The sequence below is a fragment of the Mauremys mutica genome, chromosome 2 (genome assembly GCF_020497125.1).
Source record: "Mauremys mutica isolate MM-2020 ecotype Southern chromosome 2, ASM2049712v1, whole genome shotgun sequence".
NCBI lineage: Eukaryota > Metazoa > Chordata > Testudines > Geoemydidae > Mauremys > Mauremys mutica.
Genome location: NC_059073.1, coordinates 292,491,814 through 292,511,399, shown reverse-complemented (window position 1 = coordinate 292,511,399; position 19,586 = coordinate 292,491,814). Strand labels below are relative to the sequence as shown.

Here is a 19,586-nt window from a genome sequence, read left to right as displayed (position 1 = left end):
TTCGAACTGATAACTTTCTTCTGTTCTCTGCTCAGCCCTGTCTCTCTCTGTCCCGACGCACCTAAGTTCTCTTGGTTCTATCCCCACTTTGCCCCTCGGACTGACTGCTCACTTGCCGTGCCTGATGTCACAAAACCTGCTCTCATCCTTCCCTGTTGTCTTTGTCTGATAGTCAGGGAGCCTGATGGCACAACTTCCTGGGCTTCTGAGCAATATGTTTTTCCAGCTTGCTCCCAAGGAGATGTGCAGCTGGATGGCTGTAAAGCCAAGCTAATAATGCTCCTGTTGCTCCTCTTATGCACTCTCTCTTTCCCGTTTCCAGCTTCCTATCCAGCCTTTGCTGAAGTGCTGCACATGGTGGACCTGAGAAGCCCCCAGGACACATTCCGGGATGGCAGCTAGGTGACGACAGCTGAGGATGACCCTGACTGAAAAGCTGCGTGAGAAGATATCGCGGGCGTTCTACAACCACGGGCTGCTGTGTGCTTCATACCCCATTCCCATCATCCTCTTCACTGGCCTCTGTGTCCTGGCCTGCTGGTAAGTGCTGCAAAATACTTGTCTGCACAGGTCATTGCTCGGTTCCCTGCTACTGGTCTGTGAGGTTCTTTCTCTGAGCATGTGCTGTCCCTGAAGTGTTTGGTTTCACGTAGGAGCTTCCAGTCATTGTCATGCTGAGGAGCAAAATGGGAAGCCAGGGACAAAATACCTTGATGTGTAAAAGCAGAGCAACGAATGGTCAACTCTGGAACCAGAAATAGGCGGCAGGGAAGGGGAAATGGTGGTCTTCCCCTTCTACACACAATATTCAGCCTAAACTACTGTTCCTGGAACTTTGTCATCTTATCCTTATCCAGCCCAACCCTAGCTCATCTGCCCAGTTCTCGTTCTTGTACCTCCTGATCGCTTGGTTCTTCTCTGAAAATAGGGACTCAGATGGGGAGTGGGGTGCACTTACTATTATTGGATAATCGGGGATGTAAGAGGCCATTATTATTTAGACTGGGGTCTTGGGGACTATGGCAGTTGGGCCTGGGGACCCTGTTGTGCTAAGCACTGTGCAAACACACATGAATAGTTTCTGCTTTGAAGAGCTTATACTCTAAACACCTGCCTAAAATCATCAACATTAACTAAAGGGTGGAAGTTGATCTGTTATGACCTGCCTCTTCTCCTCTCCAAATCCCTTCTTTTAGGGGGCCTCCAAACTGTGTTAAAAGAGATGATAAAGAAATGCCCCCTGAGCACTGGCCTTCTCCTTGCTGTAGGGCAGCTTCCTGCAGATGCATAACACTGCAAGGGAGTGATAGCAGTGACTATTTCTGTAGTTCCTGACACCTTCTTGTTGAAAGAGAAATTTCCAAAAATGCATTGGACAGCTGCTGAAGAGTGTGGAATAAAAAGGGCCTTTATCCATGTTTGGCAATGTCCCACAGCATGGGAATGTTGGCCCTAGGATAAAAAACCTCCTAATGGATATTACTGATGTATCCATTACTAATAGGTCTGGGTCTCCATTTGAGAACACAGAATTACTCTTAATAGCACTGAGGTGTGCTCTGGAAGAAGAGGACTTTGCCTGGTATCTTGTGGATCCGAATATAGTTGACTAAATTCCATCATAGTAGCAATTTCCAGAAGGGATTTGTTTCTCTGTTGTCAGTTGATCTGAAGAACATCCATCTGAGTATCCCATACAGAATATCTCCACTTCGCATGCAATAGGCATTACCAGTACAATGCTTCACCTTTTGGCCTACCCGCCTCTCTAACTTGTGCTTTGAACAGCACCCTAAACATCTTAGATTCCTTGGGTAAAAAGGGGTCCTTTATATCCATTTTAAAACCGCCTGCTCACCTAAGCACCCAGCCTGGGAAAGGCCCATGGAGCAGCCATCACACAGCCAAGATTATATTGTGGAGTAACACGGATTTGTCAACACTTGAGAGCTGTATGACAAGGGAAAGGACATTTGTTTTCTGGTCACATCTGTCAGGGCTCTGATGCCTCGAATCAGGACGATGATGTCTTACACTAACGTACTATTGAGAGTGAGATTCCCTCTGGTCCTCTCCAGAAATTTCCTAACTTCTTCAGCCTACAGGAGCCATCATCACCCCTTCTCTTGTCCCAGTGTCGAAGGGTACCCGGAAGGGCACAGTATGTCAGAACTGGAGATGGAATTAATTTTCTCCACCAACCAGCTTCAAGAGCAGGGACGTTCCTTTGGGCAGCAGTTTTATCCAAGGTTAATGAAAAAACAGGACTCCCTCACAGTACCACTTAGATCAAGCTTAGAGTACTTAGGCTGTAAGAGCTGTAACTCAGTCCTAGTAAGACATCACCAGTATGTCTTGGCTGACAACACTTTTGCAGTGGCTTTTATCAACAGGGAAAGGAGCAAAGCATCCTCAGCCCCGGTGCGAGTGGCTAATATTCTCTGTTCCGGGTGAAAGGAAAAAGCAGTGGGGGCCAGGGAAGGTGAAAAAACTCTTCTGCATTTTCAAGAACTACCTATAAACAGGCAATAAACATCAAAGCAGCTGGTTAAGCAGGAATAGGCTAAATCCGGGAGAGTGGAGTCTACATCCTAAGATCTTTGAGTGGAGGCCCTGGGTTGCATCCCCATCAATGGACTTGCGTGCATCCAGGTCCAGATCTAGCAAAGATCCTGGAGACTTATTCCAGATGGAGATCAATAGGCAGTAGCTATGTTCACACACTTTCTTCTATGGGCAAAATCATGAGTGAATTTCTGTTCATAATGTTCTCCAAAGCAGTTTAACAAAGGTGAGCTGGGTTGGCCCCACGTTGTCCAGGAGTGTCTAGATTCTCACCTCCAATTCGGATGGCAAGCACCGCTCGGATATGCCGTCTCTTTAAGAAGGCTCTATTCTCAAAACCCAAATTCCACAGGCAAGCCCAGAGTAATGTAGCTACAGGATATTTAAGAGGTACCGGTTACAAATGCATCCAAATAATCTCTTTTATCAGACCTTTAGCCTTGAGAAAGTATGCCATAAACAGGGCATCTTTAAGGGCCTGGTCTGTAGGGAAGGCATAGTGCTAAGTCATTAGAATGGATCGATCTACTCAAGGCAAGGGCAAAGCATATCTTTTTGGAGTTCTTACAGGAAAGTTTTTTAATAAAGGCCTAAGACCTGGTTACAATAAAATGTTTTCTTCCAGCCTTCTTGACTAACATGCAAAACACAATAAATTTAAACAACCACCATTGAATGCAGTACTAAATTCAATCAGTCTCTAGATTTGTTGGTCTAGAATACCCATCATAAACTAAACGAAGCTACCAAGGCTTCAGTTATTAGATGGCTAAATTGTTGCTTTCAAGAAGCTTTGCAAGGTTGAAGCCATCTTTCTTCTCAAATGCTCATGTTCGTGCAGAGCCATGGAAGCCTCCTGTCCTGAAGGACCATATGAAACACATAAAGAGATGTCAGGTGGCCACCTAGTCATTGAAACATGTTTCCACACCTTCGCCAAATGGTACAAATTAAACGTGCACGCCTCATCAGCCCCTGCTGTGGAGGAGGGCACTGCCTACTACTATGCTCACCCATTAACTGATATATAGTTAGATGCAGTTTTGGGGGGTTTGTAATCTTCTCATCCATCTTTTGTTTCCCTCTCTGGTGAGACACTTGCAGTTGGATGTGCCAGTCTGGTGGATCTGGAGACTGTCCCTGCCAAGAATTGCAAAATTCCTTAACTGGCCTGAAAATGGCCTTTCTTCTAGTAGGAAAGTCTGCAAATCAAACACACCTGGCACAAGGACTAAAGTTTAAAGGAATTAGCTCGAACTGGCTGTGGCTTCATAGGTTGTGGCTGTTTCTAGCCTGACTTGATTGATAGGTCTGGTTCTGCCTCCACGGAACTCGAAGCAAAGTTAAGACCCATTGTAATGGATTTGTGGACTTTCCTGCTAGAGAAGAAAGGACGTTTTCAGGTGAATTGAGATTTTTGTATTTTACTCAATTGCTAATCAGACTTCAGTTGTTTTTAACCCTTGGAGCTAAGCTACTTTATGTTCCCAATACCCAAAGGGACTGCAGTCTCCTGGAGGAGTGACTGATGAAATTAGAAGCAAATACATGCTGCGGAATGGGACTGCCCTGGTCTGTTTCCAAAATAAACCAAACTGGTGGTACGGAGATAAAAATATGAAAATCTTTGCCCTCACGATGCACATTTGTTTTTTGGGGGTCCTGAGAGCAGGGCACGGTCCTGAAGTCCTCAGCTGAATGCAAACAGTACTCATTCATCATTCAGAAACTGGCATCTCACCAGTTAGCCTAGGTTTGTGCATTTACCAGAGTTAAACAGTGAGCCACTGTTGCCAGCAGCTGGCTGTGAAGCAGACCATCCCTTGCCATTGCCACCCCTACCCATGGATAATTCCTGGCCTAGAAAACGAAAACCTGGTTAACCAAAAACCATATAGATCACGTGCGTCTTGCACTGCTCCCTGAATCCTATCAAGCTCTTTTAGGACCACAAGTGGGAATGAACTGAAGTGTAGAGGGTCCCTCAGCCTTGTTCGTCTTGGGCAACAGGCAGCAAGAACACTTCATCCAATGGAATCTCTCACTGGACCCAGGTGGTGAGGTTGCACTGTTTTCCTTGTCTCAGCCAGACTGAGGATTCTCATGATACCTGTGTGGTGCACAGGGTGGTGGTAACTAGTAGTAGGTTCCCTCCTGTAAGGGCTGGCAGGTCACCATCCTTCTTTGACTTATTCATTCCCAGAGGGTCCCTCTGGGACAATGTGGAGGTGGTGCTGCTGAGTTGGGGAAACCTCAGGAGTAGATGGCGGAGGTGACGTCTTCTCTTCTGATTCAGTGTTTTGAAGAAGGCTTGCAACTGTAAGGTTGGCAGTTCTGCTGGCTCCTCAGCTGCTCTTAGCTCAGCTGACAGTTCTCCAGCCTGCCTGTCTACGCTGTGTTGAAAAGATGTCAAAACAAATGGGACATAAATATATTTGCTTGGACTGCATCGTACTATATCTGAATTACTTGAGTTCAGCAGTAATAGAAACCTGCAGATGACCACTTCTTGTCTCTGTGCTGTGGTTACAGAATGCCCGTAAGCTGTGTTTTGGGCACTCGGTCTCTAGAAAGGATGTTTCTCAGAACTATGGCTGCTTCTTAGAGCTTCCTGTTTTCTAGAGTTGTCATTGATTCAGAACCCTACTCGCTTCCTCCCCACCTCCATCCTTTCCATTCCTGCCTTGCAGCTGGTGTTCAGGAATGCTCACTGGAACCTTATTGCTCTCTAAATTTCAGCTTTGTTTCCCCTCAGTCTTTCCTTCTCACTTGAGCTCCATTTCCTCCAATCTCTTCTAACTCATTCTAGAGCAGTTTGGAGTCGTGTGGTGCACACCATCTTAACAATGAACTAATCTCGTCAGGTTTCGGAGTTGTCACAGTGCCTGGCCACTTGGGGAAAGCTGGAATCCCTCCGGCAGCTCAGCTGCAGCGCTTGGTTTATTTTAAACACCTCTTTTGTTTCCATAGGTGATATGTTGTTTGCTTCTGAAGTAGTGGCTCTGGTGAATTTCTCAGTGTCACTGCACTGCTGTGTCCCAATTCTTTTCTTTTCCCACTGCCAACTTACCTCTGTCAGTGGCCACCAGAGCTGTCGCTGTATTAGGCCTGTCCATATTAATGCTGAAACCCACCTAGCCTTGTTAGCATCATCTTTGAAGCCTGTTATTGGGGTAGCCTTGAACAGGGCCATAAAAGAACACTCAGATTCTATGGCTTTGATCTGATCTCAGAGCCTTTAATCCTGGCAGTACCCCTGTGATATAGATCAGTATTCTCTCCCCCGGAAATGGATGCAAGTTGCAACCACCCCAAAAGGAGTCTGAGGCAGGGCTGGAAACAGAATCCAGGAGTCCTAACTCCCATTCCCCGGCTTTGCCTACTAGCGAATGCTCTTTGCCTTTCTTGCCTTAGACTGACTTAAAGGGTAAGTGTAACCCTGAAGGGTTTTCTGCAGCAGTCCATTCTCCAAGGCAGTTTCCGAACGCGCACAAGGTTACCAGTAAGGTACAAGCTTGTTCCTATAGACAAGGCTTGAGCAAATGTGGAGACTGTTATGGTTACATGTTAAAATTTAAATAGCTGTGGCTCTTTGAATTGCATGTGTGAATATTCAGTTCAGATAACTGCAGGGCCATAATCTGCCTAGGCAATTACCCAGCTATAGATCTCTGCATATGGTTTGAGATGTGTCCTCTGGATAGGTAGGGGGTAATGTGGTCTAGTGGACTAAGCACTTAGAAGAGGAGCCGTTCCTGCATTCTAATCCCTGCTCTGCATCTGGCTCACTGTAATAGTTTGGTTTGTTGCTGCTGCAGCTGTCGTCCCTCCAGTTGTGCTAGATGCTGGGCAGATACATAATAAGCGATAATCTCTGCCCCCCACCACCCATCCCGAAAAAAGTTTCACAATGAAAAGGTAAGACACAACAGATGGGTGAGATAGACAAGCTGTCTCGGGTTGGATGGAAGGGACAGGATAATAAATATATAATAGGATGTGCAAAACCATCACAGCTCTCCACCTGCCTAGCCATTATCTGGTTGCACTTTACTGTGCATTAAAGATACTATCTTTAATGCACTATTCTCCTTAAAGATACCATCATCTTTTGGGTGTCAGCCCCCTAGCATGAGACTGGCAGAACTCCTTAGGGAGAGGTGGAGCAAGAGCCAGGATCACTACTGGCTGTTGTGAGCCACCTGCACAGCTTAACTGCAGCCTTAGGAGCCTTCCAGTCTGTTAGCAGAGCTCCTCCCCGGAGTAGCTGCATCCCTGTCAGTTGCTGCTCCATCTCTTCTTCTGCATCACTTTGAAGCTGTTGGGTCCACTAAAACCAATATTGGAAGCATGAGGCTCTTTGCCTTATTACCTGGATCTAGGCTTTGGTGCCTATCTGTTGTGCTTGGCCACCAGTGATTTTGGTGCTTTTGTGACTTCTTCTGTGCCAGAACTTGAATACTACAGCTGTGTCCACGCATGTTGATGCTTGCCTGGGTGTGTCAGGAAAAAAGATTTTCTAACATGCACCTTCTTCCTGCTTTCTCCCGTGCTGCCCCTCACGCCTGGGAGGAACTCTTCATGAACATCTGCAAAACTACTGCATTATCCTCCTTCCAAATCCTCCTCAAAGCTCTCCTTTGCTGTGATGCCTACAAAAAACTGACAGTTGTTGGGCTGCTGGTGCGCTTGTCATGGTGATCAATACTGTCATTGTTTCCTTATACTTCTCCCATCTATTTGTATCTATCTGCTGTCTCATACTTTGCTTATAAGCTCTTTGGAGTAAGGGTTGTCTTTTTGTTCTGTTTGTACAGCGCCTAGCGCATTCAGATCCTGGTCTACCACTAGGACTTCCAGGGTCTATGGTAGTATAAATATTTGCAGTCTCTGCAAAGGGCAAAAAGTGAATGGGTCCCAAGCCTGGACGTATCTCACTCAGGTCAGCAAAGAGCTGTGTGGGTGGGGCCGTTTGGGGGATGCTTGTGCTGCTTCACTGGCTTTATGAACAAGATTGACAACCTCGGAGATTGAAATCTAACACTGTTCGTCGTCTGACGACATTGTCAGAAAACATGACCAGGGTCTTCAGCGTTACACTTAAAAATACAGAGAGATTAATGGGGAAAATCAGAGAAACTCACAAATGTGCTTGGCATGATGGCAGTTGCTGAATTAGTAGCCTTGGAAGCATGGAGCTGATTGAAGGGACCCAACCCTCTGATAGCTTCCAGAAAGATTTTGTTTTCCTGCCTACAACTAACAATGAGTTTGCACAACCCTGAGGAAGAGAGAGGCAGGTCATCTAATGACCATGTGCCAGTAGATGCCACAGCTCCTCTTCCTCATCTAACACAGTGAGAGCTTTCAGAGTGTGGCTGGGGGCCATAGGATCTATCATGCTGCACCTACCTCTTCCATATTTATCACCCAGCAATAGGATTGGAAAGGAACGTGAAACTGTGGTGTAGATTTGGATGTGTGGGGAGTTAGTGCGAAGGTGAGGCGGATAGTGGGGCGTAGGGGACTCCTTGTTGCCTTGGTTACATTCCTGCTGTGGCTATCGTATCACCTTTGGCAAACCTGTGTACGGAATCTTAGATTTTTCTCTCCTGTGCCTGGTCCCCGATCCTGTTACCTTCCATTGCTCCACCAAGGTGTCATTTTGTAAATATTTTATAAATGGATTTTTAACATATGTTTGGATTTAAAAAACTAGGCAAAAACCGTTGACTGTAAAAACTTCAGGGTGCTAGAATGTTCAGTAATGTCTTGGGAGACAGTTCATGTTTCACTTACGTTTGTCCTCCCTTTTTAGGGTGGTGGTTCCTTCTCTTCCCTCTCCCCACCCCCAATAGAAAATCAAACTCAGGCTGGTCTTGCTGTAAGGTAGAAAACAGTCCCCGTTTCTAGACAAATTACCTGTGCCCACACCAGAGTAACCTGGGGCCAGATCCTCCGAGGTATTTAGGTCTCTAACTCCCATTGAAATCAGTGAGAGAGAGCCGCCTGAATGCCTTGGCTTCTTTCTTCTTGCTCATTTCTCCAAGGCAATATGCAGCACTGACCCAGTTTGAGGCAATATTAGTAGGACTCGGATGCACCTCCAGAGAAGGAGCAAGATAAAACTAAACTCTAAAAGCTCTCGTTGTACGGGCTTGTGCTTTTGGAGCAAGGCATCTGAGTTCTGTCCCTGCTGCCTCTCTGAGTTCCAAGAGGCTGTAATATTCAGGTTGTGACAATGGTGAAGTCTTGGGGCTTGTCTGTACAGGGGTTTAGTCACAACTTTTTGATGCGCATCAGGTAACATGCAGTATGGAAGCTGTGCTACTAGCATGCACGTGGAATGCTGTGCCCTCTGGCAATGTGCATCGTAGACACTCAGCGGTAGTAGGCTGTGGTTTGTGTGTGTGGCATTCTTGGAAAGTGTCCCATGATCGTTTGCATTCTGGGATTTTTCTCATTGTACATTGTGGGATGCATAGCAGACACGAAGTGAGTTCATTTTTTTTTTAATTTATTTTTAAATCACATGGTTCATCTGTCTATGCCCCATACTTCCTTTCTGGGTGGGCGAGCGCCATTTGCAAGTTGCTGTTAGCCAACACGGCCCCAACGAAGTTCTGTGCCACTGTGTTGGCAGCCTCAAATATTCAGAGACCGCTTGGGCTGTATTTTAGCACTCAAAGCCGGATGAGTTCAGCTTTGGACTTTGCCTGCCGTACCACTGAGCAGACAATGTGGCAGGAGGGTCTTCAGCAGCGGTGGAACCAGGATGAGGAAGACACTGAGCAAGTGATAGTACGGGACTGATTCTTGGAGCAGCTTCACAGCATGCAGTGCCGCTCTAAGCTTGGGAAACCAGCTCAGATTGGTGGGAAAGGATCATTCTGTTGGATTGGTGGGAAAGGATCATTCTGCAGACATGGAGAGGCGAGCAATGGTAAGAGAATTTCAGGATGGAGAATGAAAACTTTTTGGAGATACGTGCTGAACTAACTCCAGAGCTGCAGTGTGCCAACATGTGGCAACCTGTACCCGTGGAGAAGAGGTAGGGTGACCAGACGTCCCGATTTTATAGGGACAGTCCCGATTTTTGCGTCTTTTTCTTATATGAGATCCTGTTACCCCTCCCTCCACCCCCATCCTGATTTTTCACACTTGCTGTCTGGTCACCCTAAGAAGAGGGTCACCATTGCCATCTGGAAGCTGGCTGCCCCTGAATGCTGCTGGTCTGTAGTGACCTGTTTTGGTGTGGGGAGATCAGCCATTGGGACCATTGTCCTGCAGGTGTGTGATGCCGTGGAAAAGGTATTTTGCACCAGGTTCTAAAGCTAGGTGGTGCTCCGGAGGTTAGTGGTGACTTTGCATGCAGGGGGTTCCCAAACGTAATTGGGCTTATTGTTTGCGCCCCCCAGCAAAGCTCAGAATTCGTGAACACAAGGGGTGTTTCTTCAGGGTGCTGACACCCCCCCCCAGGTTTACAGACATAAAGGCTGAAAGCATCCACAGTGGTAGGGTCATTTGGAACTCTGCTGTATGTACCTTAGTGGAGAAAGGACTGTTCCCCCCCCAGGAGCATGAACGACATTAATGGTGCGGACATTGCTTATCCTCTGCTTTCCTGTCTAAGGAAGCTATTCCCAGGCCGCTTGAGCAGAAGGAAGGAACGAACTATGGGACCGTTACCTCAGTGGTTGCAGAATGGCAGTGGAGGGTGCATTTGGCCGTTTGAAAGGAAGGTGGTGCTGGCTGTGGAAGAGATTGGAAGCAGCAGGAAAGAAGTCCCAAAGGTGATAGCAGCCTGTTGTTTTTTGCACAGTATTTGAGAGAGGAAAGGAGAAGGCCTCAGACATGGGTTTGAGGCTGAGGTGTGGAGATTTGCTCGACAGTTTGAAAAGCCAATGAGATATCCAGTGCAAAATGCAGACAGCCGGAGCAATATTGTCACGCATGCCTACTGCTCTTAGTTTGAGTCTCAGTCCTGAAACTGTGCAGCTGTACATCCAGCCGTTAACCCAGGGAGGGGTGCTGGGGAGTTTTTGAGTAGGTTAGTGTTGCTGATGGGTGGTGGAAGTGCACCATTGTAGTAATCACTATTTGACCTTGTCTTTGCCTACATTTTTTTTTATACCCTTATGAATTAGTGCAAACATAATGATTTTCTGTGAAAAATGAGCTGGTAAGTCCTTATGAATGAAGCTTTCAAGGTTTTGATTATTAAACAGTCTGTTGCAAACAGAAATGAACCTTAATGTAACTATGCTTAATTATGAAAAATGAATGAAATGAAAAAATCGTATCTACAAAGAATCCTTTCATTAGCACAGGAGTGAAACAAAACTGCACAGGGCAAGAGTACAGTGCAGGGCACGACACGGGCCTGGGGGGGGCTTAAAGTCACAGGCAAGCGTTTGTCTTGTTCCTGGGCCTGTTCGTGTGCAGTGCCAAGACTTCAAGTTCCCAGGCGTTACAGAGGGCTCAAAAGCACTGGGTTCCCGGGGGCCGCTGGGCCTGTGCTTAGAGCCCTGAGCTTGGGTCCGTGAAGGGAATGGCTGCCGGGGTACAGTGGGACGGAGTTGGTGTTGTTCCCAGTAGCCAAATGCTGAAAGGCTGCATAACTTGGGTGAAAGTGCCACATGTGAAGTCATTTCCCCTACCTGTGGCTCTGATCCCTGTGGAGCCCCAGGAAGGATTGGAGTGGTTGGGGTTCTCCAGGATTCATAGACTCTAGGACTGGAAGGGACCTCGAGAGGTCATCGAGTCCAGTCCCCTGCCCTCATGGCAGGACCAAATACTGTCTAGACCAGGGGTCCCCAACGTGGTGTAATGTAGCCGTGTTGGTCCCAGGATGTTAGACACACCAGGTGGGGGAGGTGATAGCTTCTATTGGGCAAAATTCTGTTGGTGAGAGAGACAAGTTTTCCAGCCGCACAGAGCTCTTCTTCAGGGTCCAGTCCTGCTTTTGTAACAGCCAAAGATTTGAATCACGTCAAGAGGGAGTGCAGGTGTCAGTGAACAGCACTGTAACCTGTCTGGCAGGGAGGAGGGTTTTTGCCCTCTGGTAACACAAAGGAAGAGCTGCTAAGATCAAGGTATCTTTTCTGTCTGTAACTAGACACTTATAGCTGAGTGGGCAGAAGCATGGTCCTCGCCTATCTCTACAGGGGAGATGGGAGTCACACTGACTCTGATGCTCTGCCTAAGGCAGCAAGCTCTCACTCTACCATCACTGGGAAAGCAAAGGCAGAGCTGAGTATGGGGGGAGGCGGCAAGGAAGGACCACTGCCAAAATACGCTTGCCTTGTTTAAGGGGGATAGAAAGGGAAAGCAGCTGGAAGATCACTGCTGGTTACAGAAACACCTGCTCAGAAGGTGGCAATGGCCATGGTGGGTTCTCTTAACCAAGAGAGCACAAACCACAGCCCCCAGGAGAGGGGCCTGAGAGAGGATTCTGTCCTGGGGGTGAGGGCAGTAGGTTGACCCCTTGAGGGGAGATGGGTTCCTGGCATGTGCACAGCCCTGAGGTTGGGACATGACTCCAGGTTTAGCCTGCCAGTGTGCAGGATCACCCTGCATCCCTGCCTCACCAGGCCTTGGGAAGTCAGAGTCCCAGAGATGTGACTGGGTGAAAACAAAATGTCTCGGTGATTGGATTTGTTCTTATGTTCTTATTTACTATTCTCTTCAGGGACTCTCCACTGACCTGGACGCCAAACCCGAGACAGCTAGGCATCAGTCACACCTGCACCTCTAGGCCACCACAGAGAGTCAGCAACCCTCCTCCCCCCCCAGGTGACAATGCAGCATATGGGGGGAAACTGAGGAGCACACAGTACTCCTACAAAATATTTACAGAAAATTCCCACTCCGTCACATCCTTGTCCATGTGCTGGGTGGTGGTTTGCAGTACTGCGTTGCTTGCTGTCCTAAAAGTAATATGCTGCAACAGGGCCCTTTGGTGTTGTATTGCCTGCAGGAGTTGCCTTTGCATCTCTCTCTCCTTCTATATTGCTTTTGGCCATGGCAATGCTGTCCCTGGCCACTGCAGTGAGCTCCTGGAGAGCTCTTTGTTTCCTTCTCTGTCCTCCAGTATTGCCTCCATCTCTCTGTGACTTGACTTTTTGGGGTGGTTGTTCCCGGGGTGGGGGTGGGGAATGACTCTGTAATAATGTCTGAACATTTCAGCATTGGCTTTCTACCCCTCAGGCTAGCCAGCCACTCAGCTGTTAATAAAAGGGGGGGGGGGGCACAGCGGGTGAGGGGAGAAGGAAAAAATGCAGCAGGCTCCACAGCTTTCCTTGGCTGGGTGGTTGTGTAACCTTGGAAAATCCTGTCCAGCTCCTGGAATGTGTACAGGTTACACGTCCCCTGCCAGATTTTTTTCCCACTATCATCCCTCATTTTAATATAGGTCCTCATGAGCTGCTTGCTCTTTGTATGGCATTGTTCATATTCTGGTGGTAGCCTCTCCCATGCATCGGCTTCGCAATGTCCCCAACTGGATCTTTATTTTGGTGACTGGCCGACCAGAGTTTCCTGCACCAAAGCTTTTCCCCAGATGATGGTGAGATCCAGGGTGTCAGCATGGCTCCAAGTGGTTGTTTGAGGCACTTGGGGTTTCTGGAGTATTATCGCAGCAATATGGATATACTAGTCTCTAGGATCAAATGGGCAAAATCTGGCACTGCAGCAGCCTATAAGTAGGGCTAGGGATATCCGGTCATCTTGGCCTCAGAGCAGCAGAAGTGCACAGGTAAACAGACGAGTCCGTAATGGTCACCTGCAAAGCGGTGTTGGGATAGCAGCCAAAGTAGTTGGCAGCAGCATTGTATGCATGCAAACAATAGAGCGGACTAATTCGGTTTCCAGCAAAGCTAGTTCACTTTGAAAGAGACTGCAGAGTTCCTGATGAATGCGGAGTCAGTGTGCTACAATTATTTGTGTTGTGTATGCAAGATTTTTCAAACCAGACAAATTCGATTTAATCCAGTTTAAACTTCCCATGTAGACAGGTTCTTGATGACCATTAATGGTCCTGTGTGGTAGGTAGGTAGCGTGAGTGGTGCCAGCTTATTGCTGCATCCACTTACAGCAAGGAACACTTCTGTCATTCTTTACACTTAACATTTTAAATCCACTTCCTCTCTTCTCCCATGTCATTCTTCCCCTTTCTCTGGTAATAAAATATTTGTGCTTTTTAGCAGCTGCCTCCTTGCATGTCCCTGGAACTAAGTCACATTGCAGGACTTCAGAGAGACAAGGTGGGTGAGGTAATATTACAGAAATTGGTCCAATAAAAGCTATTACCAAAACCATCTTGTCTTTCTCCTATCCTGGGACCGACACTGGCTACACCACCACCGCATATTGCAGGGCTTGTCATACTGCAGTCGCTTCCATAGCAACAGTCTGTGCTGGCCTGAAATGCAGGTATGAATGGGAGAGGGAATTTGTCACTGAACAGCAGTAAGCCGCTCTCCCCCCTTTGGATCTGGCAGCGGGAACAGTCTTGTTCAGATGTAAATCTGCCACTGGCTGGGCAGTTGTGGGGAAGCTGAGAGATACCAAGAGTTGATTTGTTTTTCATAGATATTCTCCCCCCCCCCCCCCCCCCAATAAAATAAATCTCCGGTACGTTAGCTGCCCTGTGAAGTTCTCTCCCCAAGGTCTGAAGCACTGAAAGCGTTAATGGTGATAGCCTGGTATGAGATGCAGAACAGCAGGAGAGAGCATCTCTCCTTCTTTGTGCATTTAAGATTCATGCTGCTGTGTGTTCATGTTAGCGCACTACACTGTGCTTGAAATTGTGAACACAGATTCTCAGAGCATCTCTGAGGTAGGTCAACATTAGCTCGCTGTACAGAAGAAACAAAGAGAGGCAGAGAAGCTGGGCTCTGGACATGGCATGTGGAGTTGAGTTACCGTCACAGCTGGGAATAGACCCCAGGAGTCCCTGACTCCCATTTTCCTGGTCTCATTACTGCATTACATTCTCTCCCCCTGTTGGCCATCAGAATCAATGGCAAGGGGCATATACTATATGGAGCACATGGAATTGCAGGTGAAGGGATTGCTGTGACTTATGTTGCAGGAGAGGCTTGAGCTGGGTGCTGTCACACCCTAACTAATCCTGAAAACCCAGCGGTGTTTGCATAGTGGGTGTGTGTGGAAGTTGTGGGGATGACGGACGTGCCCTCATTTAATCGGGCTGAACTTTTGTTTTCAGGTCACTTCTCCAATGTGTGTCTGTTTCTCTAAACCTGCAGCAGTTGAGCAGACAGTCTTATAAAGATCCAGTAGACTTTAGGTTCTGCAGTATGTGCGGGCTCAAACTGTTAGATGTAGGGCCCAGATCCGCAAATGGATTTAGGCTCCTAGTGCCTAGTGATTTCAGTGCAAGTTAGGAGCCCAAATACCTTTTGAGACTCTGGGCCTATGTACCTTGGAATTGCCTCTGTTGTAATTTTCTCTGGGTGTCCTGTAAGATGGGGAGCACTCTGCTTACATGTAGTAAAGCAGCACCTTTCCTTTCGTAGGCACCGCGAGTGCCTTCACACGGGGACACTGTAGTGCAAACACAGACTTCTAACTTCCATGGGTATTTTTCTTGGGCTAGATCAGACCATCTGCGTTTGCTGTGTTACATTTTGCCCTGTGTCCCCTGCATGTCCTCTCTGCCCATGTACTTGGAGGGCAGCGCTATCCAGAGCGAGTGGATCACTACCATGAGAAGAAAGCCTGTGGTGTATTCTTGGGATCTACTGTGAATCAGTGGCAAAAAGCTACTGTGAAATGTACTGACCTGTTTTACCTGAAGACCTCCATAGCTGGAGCTGCATAATACTGCACAAAGACTTGCTTGGGTTCGTTGGAGCCCCTGGCTGCCCTGTTCCTGCATTTCATGTTTCAGCCCTGTGCTAGGTGTGGGTGGGTAATTCTACAGCAGTGAGGAATTTGGGATTGGTGGGGAGAGGTGGAGAAACCTGCTCAGCTAAATCAGCCCCCAAGTCAACTGTTATGAAAGGAATGGCTCAGTCAGGTGGAGGCCCTCAGCTGGAATTGCAGGCCCCTCTCAGGAGAACCACAACCTGCGAGCCTGAGCAGCTGCCTGAGGGATGGCTCACATTGGTTAGTGATGAGACTGGTTGCATTTCATACTGCTCTCTGGAGAAGGATTCCCAGTGCCTGGTTACAGCTTGCACTGTTGCTTACCTGTCTTGTCTACTTCGCGGGTAAGCTCTTCGAGATGGGTACTGTCTCTTACTGTGTGTGTATGGCACCTAACATCATAAACCCTGATCCTGAGTAGGGCCTGTAACTGCTTCTCTAATGTCATGCTTTCAAATGGATAAAATGCACAGGAGACCTAGTTTTAACATCACTGCACATTGTAATGCTATATCTGCTCTCCTGTTTCTTTCTTCTCAACTTAAACTATGCCTGTCTTTCTTTCTTTCTGTTTTTTAAATAAAATCTGAAGCCAACACTTTCAAAAGTGCTTACGGGAAGCACCCCAAATCCATATTTAAGCACTTTAACCAAAGGGTTTTAACTCATCACAGTAGGACAGATGGCATCTACCTAGGAGTTCTGCAGGAACTCAGATATGAAGATACAGACCTGCTAACTGGAGTGTGTAATCTATCTCAGAAATCAGCCTCTCTAGCAGATGACTGGAAGATAACTAATATAGTGCCAGTTTTTAAAGGTGTTCTGGAGAAGATCCTGGCAATTACAGAGCAGCATAGCTAACTTTGGTACCTGGCAAATTTGGAAAAATGATAGTAAAGAATAGACTCAGATCTCTAGATAAACGTGATTTAGCAGGGAGAAGTCAACATGGCTTTTGTAAAGGGAAGTCATGTGTCACCACTCTACTAGAATTCTTTGAGGGGGGTAAGGATGATCCAGTTGATAGTGTAGTTGGATTTTCAAAAAAGCTTTGACAAGGTCCCTCACCAAAGGCTCTTAAGCAAACTAAGTAGCCATGGGCTAAGAGGGAAAGTCCTCTCATGGATCTGTAACTGGCTGAAAGATGGAAACAAAGGGTAGGAATAAATGGTCCGTTTTAACAGTGCAGAGAGGTGAACAGCAGGGTTCCTCAGGGACCTGTACTGGGACCAGTGCTGTTCAAATATAATCATTAATGAGCTGGAAGAGGGGGTGAACAGCGAAGAGGCAAAGATTGCAGATACAAAATTATTCAAGATAGTTAAGTCTAAAACTGACTGTGAGGATTTACAAAGGTATCTCTCAAAACTGGGTGACTGGGCAGCAAAAAGGCAAATGAAATTTGGAGTTGATAAGTACAATAATGCATGGGAGGGGGGAATCCCAACTGTACATATACAGTGATAAGTTAAATTAGCTGTTACCCCCACAAGAGAGAGAGCTTGCAATCACAGTGGATAGTTCTCTGAAAATTTCTGCCTAGGGTTCAGCCGCAGTCAAAAAGGCTAACAGTATTTTAGGAGCTATTAGGAAAGGGATAGAACGTAAGACAGAAAATCTACTACTGTATAATTCCATGGTGCACCCACACCTTGAATATTGTGTCCAGTTCTGGTTCCTCCAAGTCAAAATTTCAGAGAAGGACAACAAAGATGATTCACTTAGGAAGGAACAGTCAGTTGCACACATACAAAATGGGAAAGGACTGCCTAGGAAAGAATACTGTAGAAAGGGATCCTGGGGTCATAGTGGACCACAAGCTAAATATGAGTCAACAGTGTAACACCATTGCAAGAAAAGCAAACATCCTTCTGGGATGTATTAACTGGAGTGTTGTAAGCAAGACACAAGGTGATAAGGCCTCAACTGGAGTATTGTGTCCAGTTCTGGATGCCACATTTCAAGAAAGATGTGGACAAATTGGAGAAAGTCCAAACAAAAATGATTAAAGGTCTAGAAAACATGACCTATGAGGGAAGATTGTCTTCTCCAGACTAAACAAACCCAGTTTTTGTCAGAGTGGGGACGTGATAATAGTTTTCAAGTACATAAAGAGTTGTTACAAGGCGGAGGGAGAAAAATTGTTCTTGTTAACCTCTGAGGATAGGACAAGAATTAATGGGCTTAAATTGCAGGAAGGGGGAGGGTTAAGTTGGATAGTAGGAAAAACTTCCTGTCAGGGTAGTTAAGCACTGGAATATTCAATTTCCTGGGGAGCTTGTGGGATCTGTCATTGGAGATTTTAACGATTATGTTAGACAAACAGAGCTACTACTTAGTCCTGCTTTGAGTGCAGGGGACTGGTAATAATAAAGGTAATAATTGGAGATATACCAATCTCCTAGAACTGGAAGGGACCTCAAAAGGTCATCGAGTCCAGCCCCCTGCCTTCACTAGCAGGACCAATTTTTGCCCCAGATCCCTAAGTGGCCCCCTCAAGGATTGAACTCACAACTCTGGGTTTAAGCAGGCCAATGCTCAAACCACTGAGCTATCCCTCCTCCTAGGACTAGATGACCTCACAAGGTCCCTTCTAGTTCTATGACAAGGGTATCAAACAGCTTTTGATCCAAGAGAGAGTAAAATAATCAGGGATGTTTAGTTTAGAAAAGAGACAACTAAGAGGGGATGTGATAGAGATCTATTAAATCATGAGTGGCGTGGAGAAAATGAATAGAAAAGTGTTATTTAATCTTTCCCCCAATACAAAAACCAGGAGTCACCCAATGAAATTAATAGGCAGCAGGTTTAATTCAACCAAGAGGAAGTACTTTTTCACACAACACACGGCCTCTGGAACTCATTGTCATGGGATGTTGTGATGGCCAAAAATATAACTGGGTTAAAAAAAGAACTGGATAAGTTCATGGGGGATAAGTCCAATTAACTATGATGTCAGGGACATGATCCTATGCTTGAAGTGACCCTAAACCTCTGACTGCCGGGAGTGGCAGGCAGGTGGATCACTCCATAATTGCTCTGTTCTGTACATTCCACCTGAAGCTCTGGTACTGGCCACTGTTGTAGACAGGCTACATGGTCTGACCTGGGATGGCAGCTCCTATGTTCTTATTGTCTCATTTCAATTTGAGTGGTGGGTGTGTATTACCTGTGAAAATCAGGCACATTGTCTCAAAGTAGGGATCTAGCAATTGAGGTACACAAGTAGTGGCTGATCTTAAAGATGTTGGCCTTAATTTCTCTCTACCTCAGTTTTACGCACCCTGATATGACTAGCGTGAAGCTTCGTATATAAAGTGCTTTGAGATTGTCTCCTATATGCCGTGACAGGACAAAGTGTTATAGGAGAGCAAAGACAGTAGCTCCTTCTCTTAAGGATCCAGAACTATTTCACTTCTTACCACCATCACCCCCCCCCCCCCCGCCCTTTTCCCCCCAGTTGCTCATAGCTGTTTAAAATCTTTACTTTTTCATGCTGAAATTTTCCGTGCTTGGTCGCTATTAAGGTGATCATGTGTGTGTAAGTTTGAGTAAAATCAGCTCCACCACTGAGTGAGAGAAGACTGAAAAATAAAATCCCCACCACCCCAAAGAAATTCTTGACTTGTTCTTTGAACTGCTCCAGCATGACAACTGCTCTTACAATGATATACACTAAAGCCCTTTACTTTCTCCACTGTTGCTATTGTTGACTTGTGCTTGGGTGTTACCGGGGTTTCTCAGAACCCAAAGCAATGGTAACTTAACTCAGTGGCTCTCCAGATTACAGTACCCCTTTCAGGAGTCTGATTTCTCTTGCATACCCCCAAGTTTTGTTTCCTGGGGTTCTTTTAGCCCAAAGCTCTTGGTAATTTTTACTCTGTGCGAGGTGGTGTCAGGAAATAAATCAGGGGAGACACGACCGTCTGACCGATAGATGGCTGGCACAAACAGGACAACACGAGAGTGCTTTCACTTAAAGCTAAACTTTACTTAGTCTCAAGCACTTACACACGTCCACAGCAAGTTAGTAAAACACCCCTAACCCTTGATAATTACCAAAGCTGAGTATGGCTCTCGAGTGACACAGCGACAGGCTTCCGGTGGCCAAATCATCCGTCTGCCGG

The 19,586-nt window shown here is 46.6% G+C and overlaps 1 protein-coding gene across 4 annotated transcripts in view; it reads left to right on the top strand.

Annotated features, from left to right (window-relative positions):
* The window catches only part of LOC123363087 (SREBF chaperone), a 121,452-nt gene that overhangs the window by 43,215 nt on the left and 58,651 nt on the right, over positions 1-19,586 (top strand). For all 4 annotated transcript variants that reach the window (XM_045003819.1, XM_045003818.1, XM_045003822.1 and 1 more), the window contains one exon: positions 323-540. In XM_045003819.1, coding sequence (XP_044859754.1) covers positions 419-540 — 122 coding nt within the window. In that variant the 5' untranslated portion in view covers positions 323-418. The remainder of the gene's footprint in view (positions 1-322; positions 541-19,586) is intronic.